Here is a 13,024-nt window from a genome sequence, read left to right as displayed (position 1 = left end):
TACTCAGATACTCTGGAATCTAAAACCCCCAAGGAACTTACATTTGAAGTAGGTAGGTAAGAGATGAGCTGTTTAAGGTTCATCCTCAAGGCACCTGCCATCTACTAAAAGTTTACTAATGAAGCATATTAGTTTTTAATTCTGGGTTCAGCAAATTGCCTGGAAAAGATTGGGGGGCGGGGAGATATTCCAGGCAGTGGCACACACCTGTAATCCCAGAAATTTGGGATCGAAATTTCAAAGTCAGTCTTGGCAACTCAGCAAGGCCCTGTTTCAAAATAAAAAAAAAAAAGCTCCAGGTATGTGGCTCAGTGGTAGAGCAACCGAGTTAAGTCCCCAATACCTATATAAATTTTTTTTTTTGTAAAGAGAGGGAGAAATAGAAGATATGATCCCTGATTTCAAGATGTGCTATCTCCTTCATGAAACTAAAGTATATGGGATATAACAGTGAAAGGCAAATTTAAAAAGACAATAACAGGGATGGGGGTGTGGCTCAGTGGTAAAGTATCTGCCTAGCACCAAGGCAAGGATTCAATCCCTAGTACCACAAAAAATAAAGAAAAAAAGAAAATGAAAAACATGATAATAAAAGATGAAGCATTGCTTAAAACTAAAATGTATATTTTGTGATAAAGGAGGGATCAATGTCAGCAAAAGTGTTGAACTTATGAGCATTTATTTTTCATTTGTCTGGGGCTGCGGGGGGAGGGTTCCAAAAAAGTTATTTCACAGGTTTCCTTCCCCAGTTTTCCTCCTCCAGAACGACACTCTCCTCTATGACCTTCCCTACCTACTTGACAGCACTGCTTGTGTATTTCCAGGTTACCAGGACCCTGTCTTATCCACAGGATAGTCATGCTGGGTCAACGGTCTACAGAAAGGCACAGAGATAGGAATGGGCACCTGGGACAGGCAGCCTGGTTAGAATTGGGTGTCCATGTGAGGAAGTGTGAGAAGCTAAGTTTGGGTGAGTGTGATAAGGGGTGAACTTGGGAAAGAGCTGGAGGTTGACCAGACAGGTGTACACTTAACTTCAGACTCTAAGCCCACTGGTGACAGGATATTAATGCTACTTCAGTTTAGAGTTCTGCCTAGGAAGGTCTGACCTGAAGGGGTGAAGTGAGGAGTTACTAGAGGCTTCTGTAGGAAGCAGGTGTGAGATAAGGGCAGCAGTGGCTGGTACAATAATACATGTGGGAGATAAGGTCAGGGACCAGGCATTATCTAGCCACAAAAGAACTAAGCAAATAGAGGTGGAAGATAGTGGCAATTAAAAAAAAAAGAGGTCTTCTGAATTTTACATTATGTACAATATTCACAGTCCAATAAAATATATTGACCATGTGGGCATGGGCGTGGGGGGGCACTATGGCTACAGTGCTTGATGGAGGGTCACACTACATTGAGAGGACAATCAGCATCATGGCTATTTAAGAGTGTTATCTCTGGACAACTGTTTGACATTGGGTTTAGCCACTTCCTAACTCTGTGACTCTGGGAAGTGACTTTACCTCTGTCTGCCTGTTTTGCCATCTGTAAAATGGGGACATCCATACCTGCTCTCTCATAGAGTGCTCTGAGAAGTGAGCAGACTTTCTAGGTATTAAAATAATTATTGTTGAAACAAAAATATACACCTAGTATATTAAATAAATTGCAAATGATGAGGCATTGACCATTGCTTTAGATAGAGAAGTCTAGAAAGATTTCCCTGAAGAGGGGAATGGAGGCCGAGACCCCAAACAATAAGAGGTATTATTTTAGCCAGCTTTTTCACTGCTGTGACCAAAAGACCTAAGAACTTTAGAAGAGCACAAGTTTATGTGGGGGCTTACAGTTTCTGAGGTCTCAGTCCACAACCAGCCAGCTCCATCCCTTGGGGTTCGAGGTGAGGCAGAGAACATCATGGTGAAGAGTGGTGGAGGAAAGCAGCTCACATGACGATCAGAAAGCAGAGAGACAGACTCTACTCACCAGATATAAAATACACAACCCGAAGGCACGCCCCCAATGCCTCTTTCAGCCATACCCTATCTGCCTTTGGTTATCACTCAGTTAATCACCATTAGGGGATTAATCCACATTTCACCTCTGAATGTTCTTACCTTGTCTCACACATGAGCTTCTGGGGGACACGTAGCATCTAAACCATAACAGATATCAGCTCAGGAAAAAGCAGAAAGGGTGTGGGGAGAGCACAATAACACTGAGGTCTTACCAAGGAGGTGAAAAGCCCTTCAGTGTCTGACTGGTTTCAAGCAAGGAAGCAAACAACCTGACATGTTTATTTTATATCTTTATGAACCACAAATTATCCTTGACCTTTTGCAAAAGACTATGCAGCATCTATCTACAAGATAGACTTAAGGATATCCCAATATCATCATCTTATTTCTACACTGGTTTTTACGTTAAAATTTGGTGATAACCAAAACAGGATAACTTGACACACAGACACCGAGAACATAATGATATGAAAGAGAAAGGAACACAATTCTAGAAAAAGGAAGTGCACGGTGGCAGCTCCTCTGTATTGTAAACCCATATCTGGTCTATCCAGTCACCTTTTTTCATGGCTGTGGTCAAACACGAACATAATTCATCTTGAATACAACATGTATTGTCTTCTGTGTATGTGTTTTTAGGCAATAGTTAAATATTTTGTTCTACCAGCCCACTTTCCTTTCCTAAAACTGTCTGATCCCCCAAATAACATGCTCTTCCAAAAAGCTTACGGTTGAGACATATGGAAGAAGAGGTATCAATTCTAAAGCCACTAAAATGTAGGTGTTTTCAGTGCTAATACCAAGGTCAGTTATAAATTTACAAGCCATTACTTTGGTCTTCCATAAAGAACAGTGCCATTTTGGTCAACGAGGGGACAAGTGGGCCTGTCTTAGAACAAAATTATGGCGTGCACTAGATTATATTTTTTCAAGTAAGGCAACGAAATTTCAAGATACATTAAGAAGTTGTCCACGAAGATTTCTAAGATGAAAGTTACAACAGCAAGTATGCCTCGGTCTACGGGTCCCCAGTAGCAGCAGTCATCTACTTGTTAATTCAGTAAGGAGTTTAAGAACATAAAATAACCTCTATGGCTAGAGTTGGACACCAGTGGAGGTGGGGATGGGAGGAATTCCATTCAAACTACCATATGTTCCTGCCACACTGTAACTTGGTCCAATGTCAGAAACACAAAGGCATCAATCACTCTTCTGAATCACCTGATGGTCTCTCCAACTTACAGAAGTATGCTATTAAACAGCCCTAATTCCTGGTGGCCTTGTTACATCACCAATCCAGACTCCATTCCCCTCCAGATCAGGATATTCCCTGGGTGAACCAACTTGGCCTTGGCTAATACCTTTCAATGGTATAAACTATCACACCATGAAACAGGGTATATGGCCCTTTTGGTTGACAAGAATTGAGATCTCTGCTGAATAGCTCCTATTTCTATTAAACACTCTAGTTAGACATTACGGATAAACACAGGTAAAATCCTTGCCCATGAGCCCAATGTGGACCACACCATGGTGGATTTGGTTGGCCAATAGTCTCAGCAAGAAGATAACTAAAATGAAAACAAAGTCCAAAGTGCCACAAGATTTTGGTGGTCACAGGCAAGCACGGCTCTTGTAGCTTTAACATCCTCCTGTTTCTTCCCCAAAGTATGTTCAAATGATGCTCCACCAACTTCCCAAAACATTCTTCCTGTTCACATGCAACTCTCAAACCATTCCTCTCTGCTCTTCTTGCTAAAAATGTCTCGTCTGCATTATTTCTCTTCTCATGCTTTACCATGTGTTCAACCAATACAGCCAGGATGCCAGCATCAGAAGCCCTCGGTGTGAGTCCACTGTAATACTTTCACCTATTCAATCAACAATTAACCACAGAACACCTATTTCATTCCAGGTTTTACTGTTGATGTCTAACATTAACTATATGGAAATTTAAACTTTCCAGGCCCAAGGTTCCTTAAAGTAAGTAACAAGAACACTGCCTAACGTCCTTCGGTCACAAACTTGTCCTATGGATTAAATGATACAACTAAAGCCATGTTATAGATCATGTAAGACATAGATTCTGTCACCCTACTTCTACCAACATCACACACCTGCGTAGCACATGCTTTTTCAAAACAAACATAAATAACCTCACTGTAAGCAAGCTGTTAGACCAAATGGACAAAAAGAACTATTTTTATTGTGCTGCAGATAAAAAACCAAGCTGCCAAGAACATAAGTGACTTCCTCAAGAAGCTAAGATTAGAACCTAAATCTCCTGACCCACCATACAATGTTATTCTTCCTATTCCTTGTTTTTAAATTTTTATTTTATTTAAATATATTTTTTCATTGGTACATAAACCCATAAAAACTATACAAATTTATGGGGTGCCATTTGATGTTATGATATATGTATATAAATTGTGCAATGTTTAAATGAGAGTAAAAATATCTATCTCATTTTTTCATTTCTTTATGATGAAAACATTCAAAATTCTTTCACCTAACTTTTTTAAATATACAGTACTTTACGATTACTTAAGGTCACCCTACTGTGAAAATCAGAACTTCCTGCTCTTAGTTAATGGTAACTTAGTACCTACTGGTTAACCTTTCCTCCTCCCACTTTTACTGTTTTTTTTTTGTTTTTTTTTTTGGTACTGGGGATTGAACCAGGATCACATAACCACTGAGTCACATACTAAGTCCTTTTTATTTTATTTTTTTATTTGGTGGCAGGATCTCACTAAGTTGCTTAGGGCCTTGCTAAGTTGCTAAGGCTAGCTTTGAACTTGCAATCCTCCTACCTCAGCCTCCCAAGACACTGGGATTATAGGCATGCACCAATGTACCCAGTTCTACTTTTACTATTTTTAAGTTGATCAGCATGAAGAGTTTTTGGAAATAAGTACAAGTATTTGAAGTTATATAAGAAAACCTTCCCTCAGTAACCAAGACTTCCAAGCCTGTGCTCTGTTGCCTGTACCTTGAGATGTGTATCAAACAATAATGTGAAAACTTCTATAGTTGGCACAGGGAACAAGCTCTCTCTTCTCTAGAACATGAAAACCGTACCATATTTTCTTTTCTTTTAATCCAGGCAGGCATGGAACCACACAATAGTAACCAAAGCAGGAAAGAAAAGCTGTTAATGGAGAGGCTGGGATGAATGATCAATACCACTGGCAACAGACTCCAGAGCCTTCGGGATCCCTGGGGCTGCAGCAACAGTAGAATCAAGTCAAAGCTCACAGGATCCAAGAAACAGACTCTGTATAAGGAAGAAGGGTGACATCTACTTAGTCACTCTCAAGAAAACCTGTGGATGTTTCAACAGTGAACCACAGTTTGAAGTAGCACCTTGAGCTTAGAATTCCACAACTTTAAATCATATGATACCTTATTCAAACTACTCTATCTATAGGCATACTAATAAAAAGAGCATCCAGACAAATCCATGGCTGCTTCAGCTTTCCTCATCTGGGCATGTTCTGAGCATGAATAACTGACCCATGTGGCCATAATTTGAAGCACCAGAGACAATGCCTGAAGGTCTTGGTCAACTTCTGCTTATACCCAACTCCCTACATCTACACATAATCGTCCCCAAAAATTCACCAGAAGGCTAAATGTCTGAAATATGAATATGCCTACATGTTCTATGTTTATTCCCAGAGAATTAAAAAAAATATAAATGTATATGCTTAAAATCCCTTATCAGGGTTCTTTGGGGTGCTTGTAACCTCCAGCATAAGCTAGAACAAGAACCAGGTCTGTTGGCAATGGTCCTCCCATTATCCTAGAAAATAAAATAAGCTGGTAAGTTGGTACAGGTATGTCCCCTTCCCATGATCCCTCTGCAGGAGGCAGATCGACAGGTTAAGGGGATATCAGTCTCTGACACTACAACCTTAGATATCAGGAACAGGTAACCTCAGGCTCTGGGGCATCAACTTAGCTCAGGCTGCTGCTTCTCTCCACCTCATCACCTCGACAGAGAGCCAGACTTCAGTGGGCTTGGGTTGAATAAAGGGACACCACTCTAGATGGGAAGGCCAAATGAAAGCTTAACTCAATCACTTGAGGTTTCCTGAAGCAATAGTGACCCCAGGCTCCATTTCCCTCAGTCCCTGGGTCAACCCGGTGGAAAGGTAGGGATGTGATACTTAAGCAATGACACTAGCAACAGGAGCTGGCAGACAGTGCTGCCATGCAATGACTGAGATCCTCAGTTACTACAATGCAGTTTGCTATTAATTTGCTACTAATATACAGACTATGAAAGCTGACCATGTGCCAAGCAAGGGCCATCTATGCAGGCACAAAAATTGCAAAACCAAACTTACAGCACATTTCACAAGCCTTGAGCAAGGCTGTCTAATGCTGGCATAACTTCAACTACTGGCTGAAGTTCATCCATCTCCCTGAGATGCCCCTGGAAAATCCCTGAACAGTGGCAGTGGGCCCACAATGACATGGCTGTGTCTAATCAGTAACAATACAATTCAAATCCAGACTTCTGGAGCAGACTACCAGTCCCCATCATTGTTCAACATTACTATCAGCCCAGATTAAAAAGGAACTATGCTTCACTAGGTTACTAGAAATCTATCTTTTCATTTTGAAGATCTCAGTCTTACAGAACACTGCAAACGAAATAAGAGAAACTCTTTGGCATTTGTAGCTTACTCTGGATATGCTGATTCTTGCATTCATTTTATTTGAATTTCCTATTCACAAGTGTTGAGGGGCAACATATTCTCAGGGACCTATTATGCTTAAGAATAAGAGTGATAGCTAAGCACAGGGGCTCACACCTGTAATCCCAGCCAATTCAGAGGTTGAGGTAAGAGGATCTCAAGTTCAAAGCCAACCTGGGCAATTCAGTGAGGCCCTCAGCAACCTTAGTGAGACCTTGTCTCAAAATAAAAAATGACTGGGGATTCAATCCCCAGTATACCCCCAATAGGAAAAAAAAAAAAAAAAAAAAAAAATCAATTTGCATCATGGTTCAAGTTGGAAAAGTTCCCATAATGTTCCAGGTCTAACTCCCCAAATCTCAACTCCCAGCCTATTAAAGCCCAGATAAACTCTTCTAACTCATGACATGCTCTATTAGGTCAACTTTAATTAACCCATCAGTAAAGGCAGTCAATTGTCATTATTCACTATAATTATGTTCCATAAAGTCAACATAAATGCTGAATTAGGTTCCTTTGGAGATTGAAACCAGGGGTGCTCTACTACAACTACATACACCTCCACCCCTTCTCTATTTTGAGACAGGGTCCCAGCAAATTGCCCAGACCGGCCTCAAGCTTTCGATTCTCCTGCCTCAGACTCCCAGGTAGCAGGGATTGCAGTCTGTGCCATCAAAACCAGTTTATCACCTTTTTTCTGTGTGTTGTTCAGACTCTTTACTGAATATCTATTGTTGATTTAATAATACTGAATCCACAGATAACAGTCTCATGCCTGAACCCATTTTATCTAACACAGGAATTTTCTCCATAAGGACTATCAAAACCTTCTGGGCTACAGACAGCACACTTTGGCATCACATTTGGAGGCAATTTTAAACAAAATCACCATCAAAAAGCACAAAAATGCAAAAACAAAAAACAAACAAACAAAAACACTGATGCTGAAGAGTCCCCCAAAGCACACTTGTGTGTATGTAGTGTGAGAGCTGAAGAAGACAGAATATTCAAAATATTACCTTTTCCCATTATGACTGAGAACATTCAAATCAGTGGACTCACATTTTTCCTCACCATGCACTTGCTCCCCAGTGTCCAACAAAGCACTGCAAGTACTGCTTTGGGGGTTGCAAACACATTTTTCCAAGTAGGCAAATTCATAAATATGAACAATAAGGATCAGCTGTATCCGATTATCAGGCCTGGGGCATGAGACACAGAAAGCACATTCTATACTGTATACCAGATACAATGATTTTTTTTTTTTTTTTTTTCCTGGTTTCAACATCTCCTATGCTCTTTCCTCTTCTACCTTGGCAACTTCTACCATCAAGATTTGGCAATTTGGTTCCTAAATTGTTTGTTTGTTTTGCAGAACTAGGGGTTGAACCCAGGCTTCACAAATGCTGGGCAAGCAGTGAGTTACATCCCAGCTCTATTTTATTTTGAGACAGGGTCTTTCTGAATTGCCCAGAGGAGCCTCAAATTTTTACCCCTCCTGCCTCAGCATCCTAAATAGATGGAATTTCAGGCATGCACCACTGTGCCCAGCTGTTTGTTTTTAATGTGGATGGATACTATTGGTTAGAGGCTGATTAGCAGTTTTTTTTTTTTTAATTTGCTTCAATCTTCTATTAAACCTACCCATATAGGCTTCAATAACTTGAGAAAGGTTCCCTGAAAGAATCACAAGTCTCAGCTAATATATCTTACAACAAGTTCTACACACACACCATTTCCTCTTCTACCAGGTCCTTATATCTGCAACAGCTCATCTGATTCACATTAAACAGATAACTTGATATTAATATACCATGTCATAATTTACTACATGAAGATTTTGTGCTTGACTCAACTTGCAACTGTTTGTATTTTATTGTCACATTCAAAGTTGCAAGATAACTTTTATTTATTATTGTTATTCTACATATCAAGTAAATTAAAAGTTGCATAGCAAATCTATCCAGAAGAGACACAAAAATAACATCTTCCTCTGGATCTGTCTGGCAATCACCAGAGGCAGGTAACAACATATAACAACATGAACTCTAATAAGGAGTTAAAAGGAAGTTACATTACAGAACATTTAAAAGTGAAGATTTTAGCTTCTTAATTACGTCTGCACAGACTGTTAAAATCTTAAAGTCATAGCTCTACGTCAGTCGGGGGAAGTGGCAAGGACTGTATTTATGAAGCTCTTTCCAACCTTCAAAGACTTTTATAAATAACCTAACACAAAATACTTTCAAAGCACATTATTCCCTGTAATTCCTGAAACTGTGTGATGTTCTAGAACAGACAGTATCACCCTCTAACAGAGGTAAACAAAACACAAAGGTTAAGTATGAATAACTTTTTCTGCTCCAAAACCTTAGTAGGTGACATAGTTAGGACTTGAACTCGAGTCTCCAGAATAAGAAACCAGAGCTGTTTTTACTACAACATTCAGAGTTTTGGAATGCAGACCACGGTTATTTATAGCAGAATTATCTTCTTAATTGTATTGTGTTTTGGTCAACAACAATAACAAAAAAAAAATTAGTTTGCATTCCCTTCCAAATGGAAAAGCAAAGGCAAGTTGCCCAGAAGTGTGAAAAAACAGTGGCAAGGCAGGGGAAGTCGTTCTGGGATTAAAATTTTGCCAAAGTTAAACAACAAATTAAGGGGTTTACATCATTTCCATGGGGTGGGGGACGTTTCAGCCAGATGCAACAGGAACCACACAAGAGTCAAAAAAACAAAACAAAACAAAAAAAAAGACGTTAGAAAACCATCTTGGGTATAAGAAACTTTTGAGGAAAGTATTTCTAAATCCATCATTTAAATTCAGAACATGGAGATTTAAAGATATAAATAACTTCTCCCAAGTTCACACCATTGGGATGGGGATAGGGGTCTGTGGTAGAGCGCTTGCCTAGCATACACGAAGCCTTGGATTCCATCCCCAGCATCATTTAAAAAAAAAAAAAAATATCACACCTTTGGTTCCCACTTAACGCTACCCACTCCAAAGAGATCTCTTTCAAACTTCCTACTCTACCCTTCTGGTAGTCATGCCAGTCTCCTCCTTAGCTGCAGCGGGAACAATGAACCTCAAGGCCGTGAAAACACTAAGGCAGAGAGTTAAAGTTTCGGAGGCAAAACTGACCTTCAAATCTTAACACGCTAACTGACATTTGTCGTGTTTTGTCTTTGTTCCAAATAGTCTAATTCTTGGTCAAGATAGCCTTGGGCTTAGAAAAAAAGATATTAAAATCTTACAAACTGGGATAGTACGTTTTAAATAGAGGGGTGACCCGCGCTGATAAAACTGGAAGAGCCGCCTCCATTTCCCCCCAAACCCCCGCACCAGGTTGCTGGTTCCTATTAACCACGAGAAGGAAATACAACTGGCAACATAAAGCACCAATGATCAAAGTGAAACCGATTTTTTTAATCATCTAGCTTAAAGAGATGAATACATGCCAGTAAAGCACATAAAGACTAACTTAACAGCCCCAGCAAGTATTGTCATCCTAACCTAAGACAAGTAAATGTCTCCGTGTGATTAATCAAAGGAGATTCTACGGAAAACAAAAAAGGAAAAGACCTTTGCTTTTCCGCGAGGCCTGCACATAGTGCAGGAACAGTGTGCAGTTTTGTTTGGGGCAAGGGGCGGGAAGTACAGTAAGAGGAAAGAGCCCGGTCCCTGCTGCCCATCTTTCAGCCCCTTCCTTCAGTCCCGCACCTCAGCCCTGGCTCGAAGCGGGCCAGGACCAAGCGGATGCAGGGTGCGGGGCCTCAACGTCGGCCCGGTGCCTTGTACTCCCTCCACGAGCTGAATCTCCCCCTCCCGAAGCACAGTCACTTCCATCCCCAACGCAAGCCTCATAAGCTGTCCAGTGAGGACAAGCCGCCTCCTCCCCTCCAGGAAGGCGTCCCCGTCCCACTCCAGATCAACCCACTCCTAAGGTCCCCAGCAGGCCAACCCTCACCCAGCCCGGGGCCCGCCCGGTTCTTGCTCACTCACCACCGGGCGGCTCCAGGCTCGCCCGCCTCGGGCCGGCCGGGCCCCGCAGGGGGCGGCTAGGGATAAGAGGCGGGGCCGCGAGGCGCGCGGGGAGCACTCCGGGGACGCGCGGACGCACAGGCGCGCTCGCGCCCGCGCTCCCGCACCGGCTGTCCGCTAAGCACACGCAGACTCGGGCCGCGCGCGCCAGGCCGGCTCTGCGGCGGACCGGAGCGCGAGGAATCCCTGGAATGAGGAGCCGCCCGCCTTCTCCCGGGTTCCGCAGGGCTACCCAGGCCACGCCCAGGCCACGCCTCCACCACGAGCAGGTGGGGGCCGAGCCCAGGTGAGCCCGAGGGGAGGCGGGGCCCGAGCCCCGAGCAGCCGGAGAGGCTCGTTCCCCTCCCCCGCCCGCCGCACACGGGGCGTCAGCTCGTACCTACCGGCCGGTGCAGACGCGCTCTTGTAGAGAATATTAGCTGAGGGCCTGGTGCTCCCAGCTTGGGCCCCTCGGAGTAGGCGCTTGCGGGATAGGGCACGTGGGCACAGCCCACACTGCGTGCGCCCAGCATCTCCTACGGCCCCGTGGCCCCGGGCCCCCGTGGGAACACACCTTCAGTGGACAAGCACAAACGAACATTTGGTGCGTGCCCAGGTTCCTGCCGCTCTGGGCCAGGCACGTTCCCACACGTTCCCCACACCCAGCGGACACAGCACCTCGGTCCAGTCGCACTCCTTGCCCCCTGGACTTGCTGCCCCTTACCCACCAATCAGCCAGCCCAGTTCAGCGCGTTCCAGTCAGACCTGCGGCACCCACGCTGCCTTCTGCTCCGACCCGCTGCCGTCCCAGCCTCATACTCTGCAACCGAAGGGCGTAGCAGCCCTGCAGCGCCTGGGGGTCGGCGTCCACCCCCGAGCACACCGGCACGCACTGCTGCCTCACGCCTCCCAAGCTCTGAGCTCCACGCTCCACGGGGCGCCACCCTGGGCTACTCATGGCCTCTGCGTCTCGTTACCCACCCACACCCAAGCCACACTGCCCCGACAAGCAGACGACTACACGTACCTGAAGATACAGGTCGCACTTGCTTGGGAAATATGCGCTCAAGTGCCACCTGGAATCAGAACAGCCGCTGCAGTTCAGGGCACTCGGACGCAGCTCGGTTTCCTCCCATTACAGTATTTTACACTCCACCACTCCACAGCGCGCACACACCCGCGCGCGCTCACACACATACACACACACAAATCCAGGCGCTCGGTGGCGTCTTTCCTTCCCCCGCCCCCTCTCCCGGAGAAGGAAGTCCTAGTAAATCAAAACAGTGTGGAAGGGAGGGAGCCGAGAGGCGAAAGAGGGAGGTCGAAGTAGAAAGAGTCCCCTCCGCCGCTGGCACACCAATGTTTGCTGTGTTTGGCAAACTCCTGGAGTCCACGACCCGGCCTGCTCTGAAATGGGCCCGGGGAGGGGCGGGGAGGAGGAGGTGAACGTTTCTAATTGGCGCAGGTTCTTATTACAGCGGCAGCGTAGACATGTGACCACGAAAAGAAAAGGCCTGTCTTTAATTTTTTCCTGTCATTCTCTGGAGATTTGGTGGTGGCGGGTAGGGGAGTGGAGGCCTGACACTCCCCCATCCCAGGCCGCCCTTGCCCCATTGTTTTTCTCATACTGCCACAATTAAGAAAACATTTGCTTAACATATTCAGCCGCTAACTTCATAAAATAGCGACTGGACTTCCTCTAATTTGCTTTACACGGTTTCACGTTGCTAACCTAGCTGTTCTCAAACCTCAGTCTTTAGGAGGAGGCCTTATCATAAGGGCTTTCCCTGGAGAGGTCTCTGGTGAGAGAGAATGGGAACAATTAAAACAAACACATTAGGACTGGGAAGAAAAATGGTCTGCAGTTTTCAAACTGTTTTCCCATCTGCTACCTCATCTGATCCTGTCAACCCCATAGCACATTATCACATTAGGTCCCAGCCCTGTTGTATATGTACGACAGGTACGAACACCTCCGTATTACAGTGAAATGAGATGGTTTACCTAAAGCAGGTTGCCCTCATCTTATGGTCCCTTGTTAGAGGCACTCTCCTCCAACCCATCCACCCTGGAGATGTGACAGCCTAAGTGACAAGCATCGCCATCCTTGGATGTTGTGGTTCCTCTGTTAAAATTCAGCTTGAAGACTCTGTCTTCCCAATATTTGTGCCTAGATTCTCTTTCAGTTCATGGATAGTCTCAGTATAGGAAAAGAAATTCTGAGAAAAAGCACAAATCAGAGATTTTCATTCAACCAGACTCAGACAGGGAATGAGGAA

At 44.1% G+C, this 13,024-nt stretch overlaps 1 protein-coding gene across 4 annotated transcripts in view; it reads right to left on the bottom strand.

Moving 5' to 3' along the window:
* Positions 1 to 12,125, bottom strand: part of Vgll4 (vestigial like family member 4) — a 139,638-nt gene extending 127,513 nt beyond the window's left edge. Inside the window, exon 1 of one of the 4 annotated variants that reach the window (XM_047535013.1) lies at positions 11,773 to 12,125. Coding sequence is in view for 1 of the 4 variants with exons in the window: in XM_047535010.1 (XP_047390966.1) it covers positions 5,094 to 5,126 (33 nt within the window). In the remaining 3 variants the exon portion in view is untranslated. Of the gene's footprint in view, positions 1 to 5,093; positions 5,217 to 10,727; positions 10,972 to 11,473; positions 11,527 to 11,772 lie in introns of those variants that run through there. The other 3 variants (XM_047535015.1, XM_047535014.1, XM_047535010.1) reach the window with 3 other exon arrangements.
* Between the last annotated feature and the right edge of the window lie 899 nt (positions 12,126 to 13,024).

This window comes from Sciurus carolinensis, chromosome 19, assembly GCF_902686445.1.
Source record: "Sciurus carolinensis chromosome 19, mSciCar1.2, whole genome shotgun sequence".
In the NCBI taxonomy this organism is placed as follows: Eukaryota; Metazoa; Chordata; class Mammalia; order Rodentia; family Sciuridae; genus Sciurus; species Sciurus carolinensis.
Note: the sequence above shows the minus strand (reverse complement) of the source record. Positions and strands in the feature narration are given on the sequence as shown.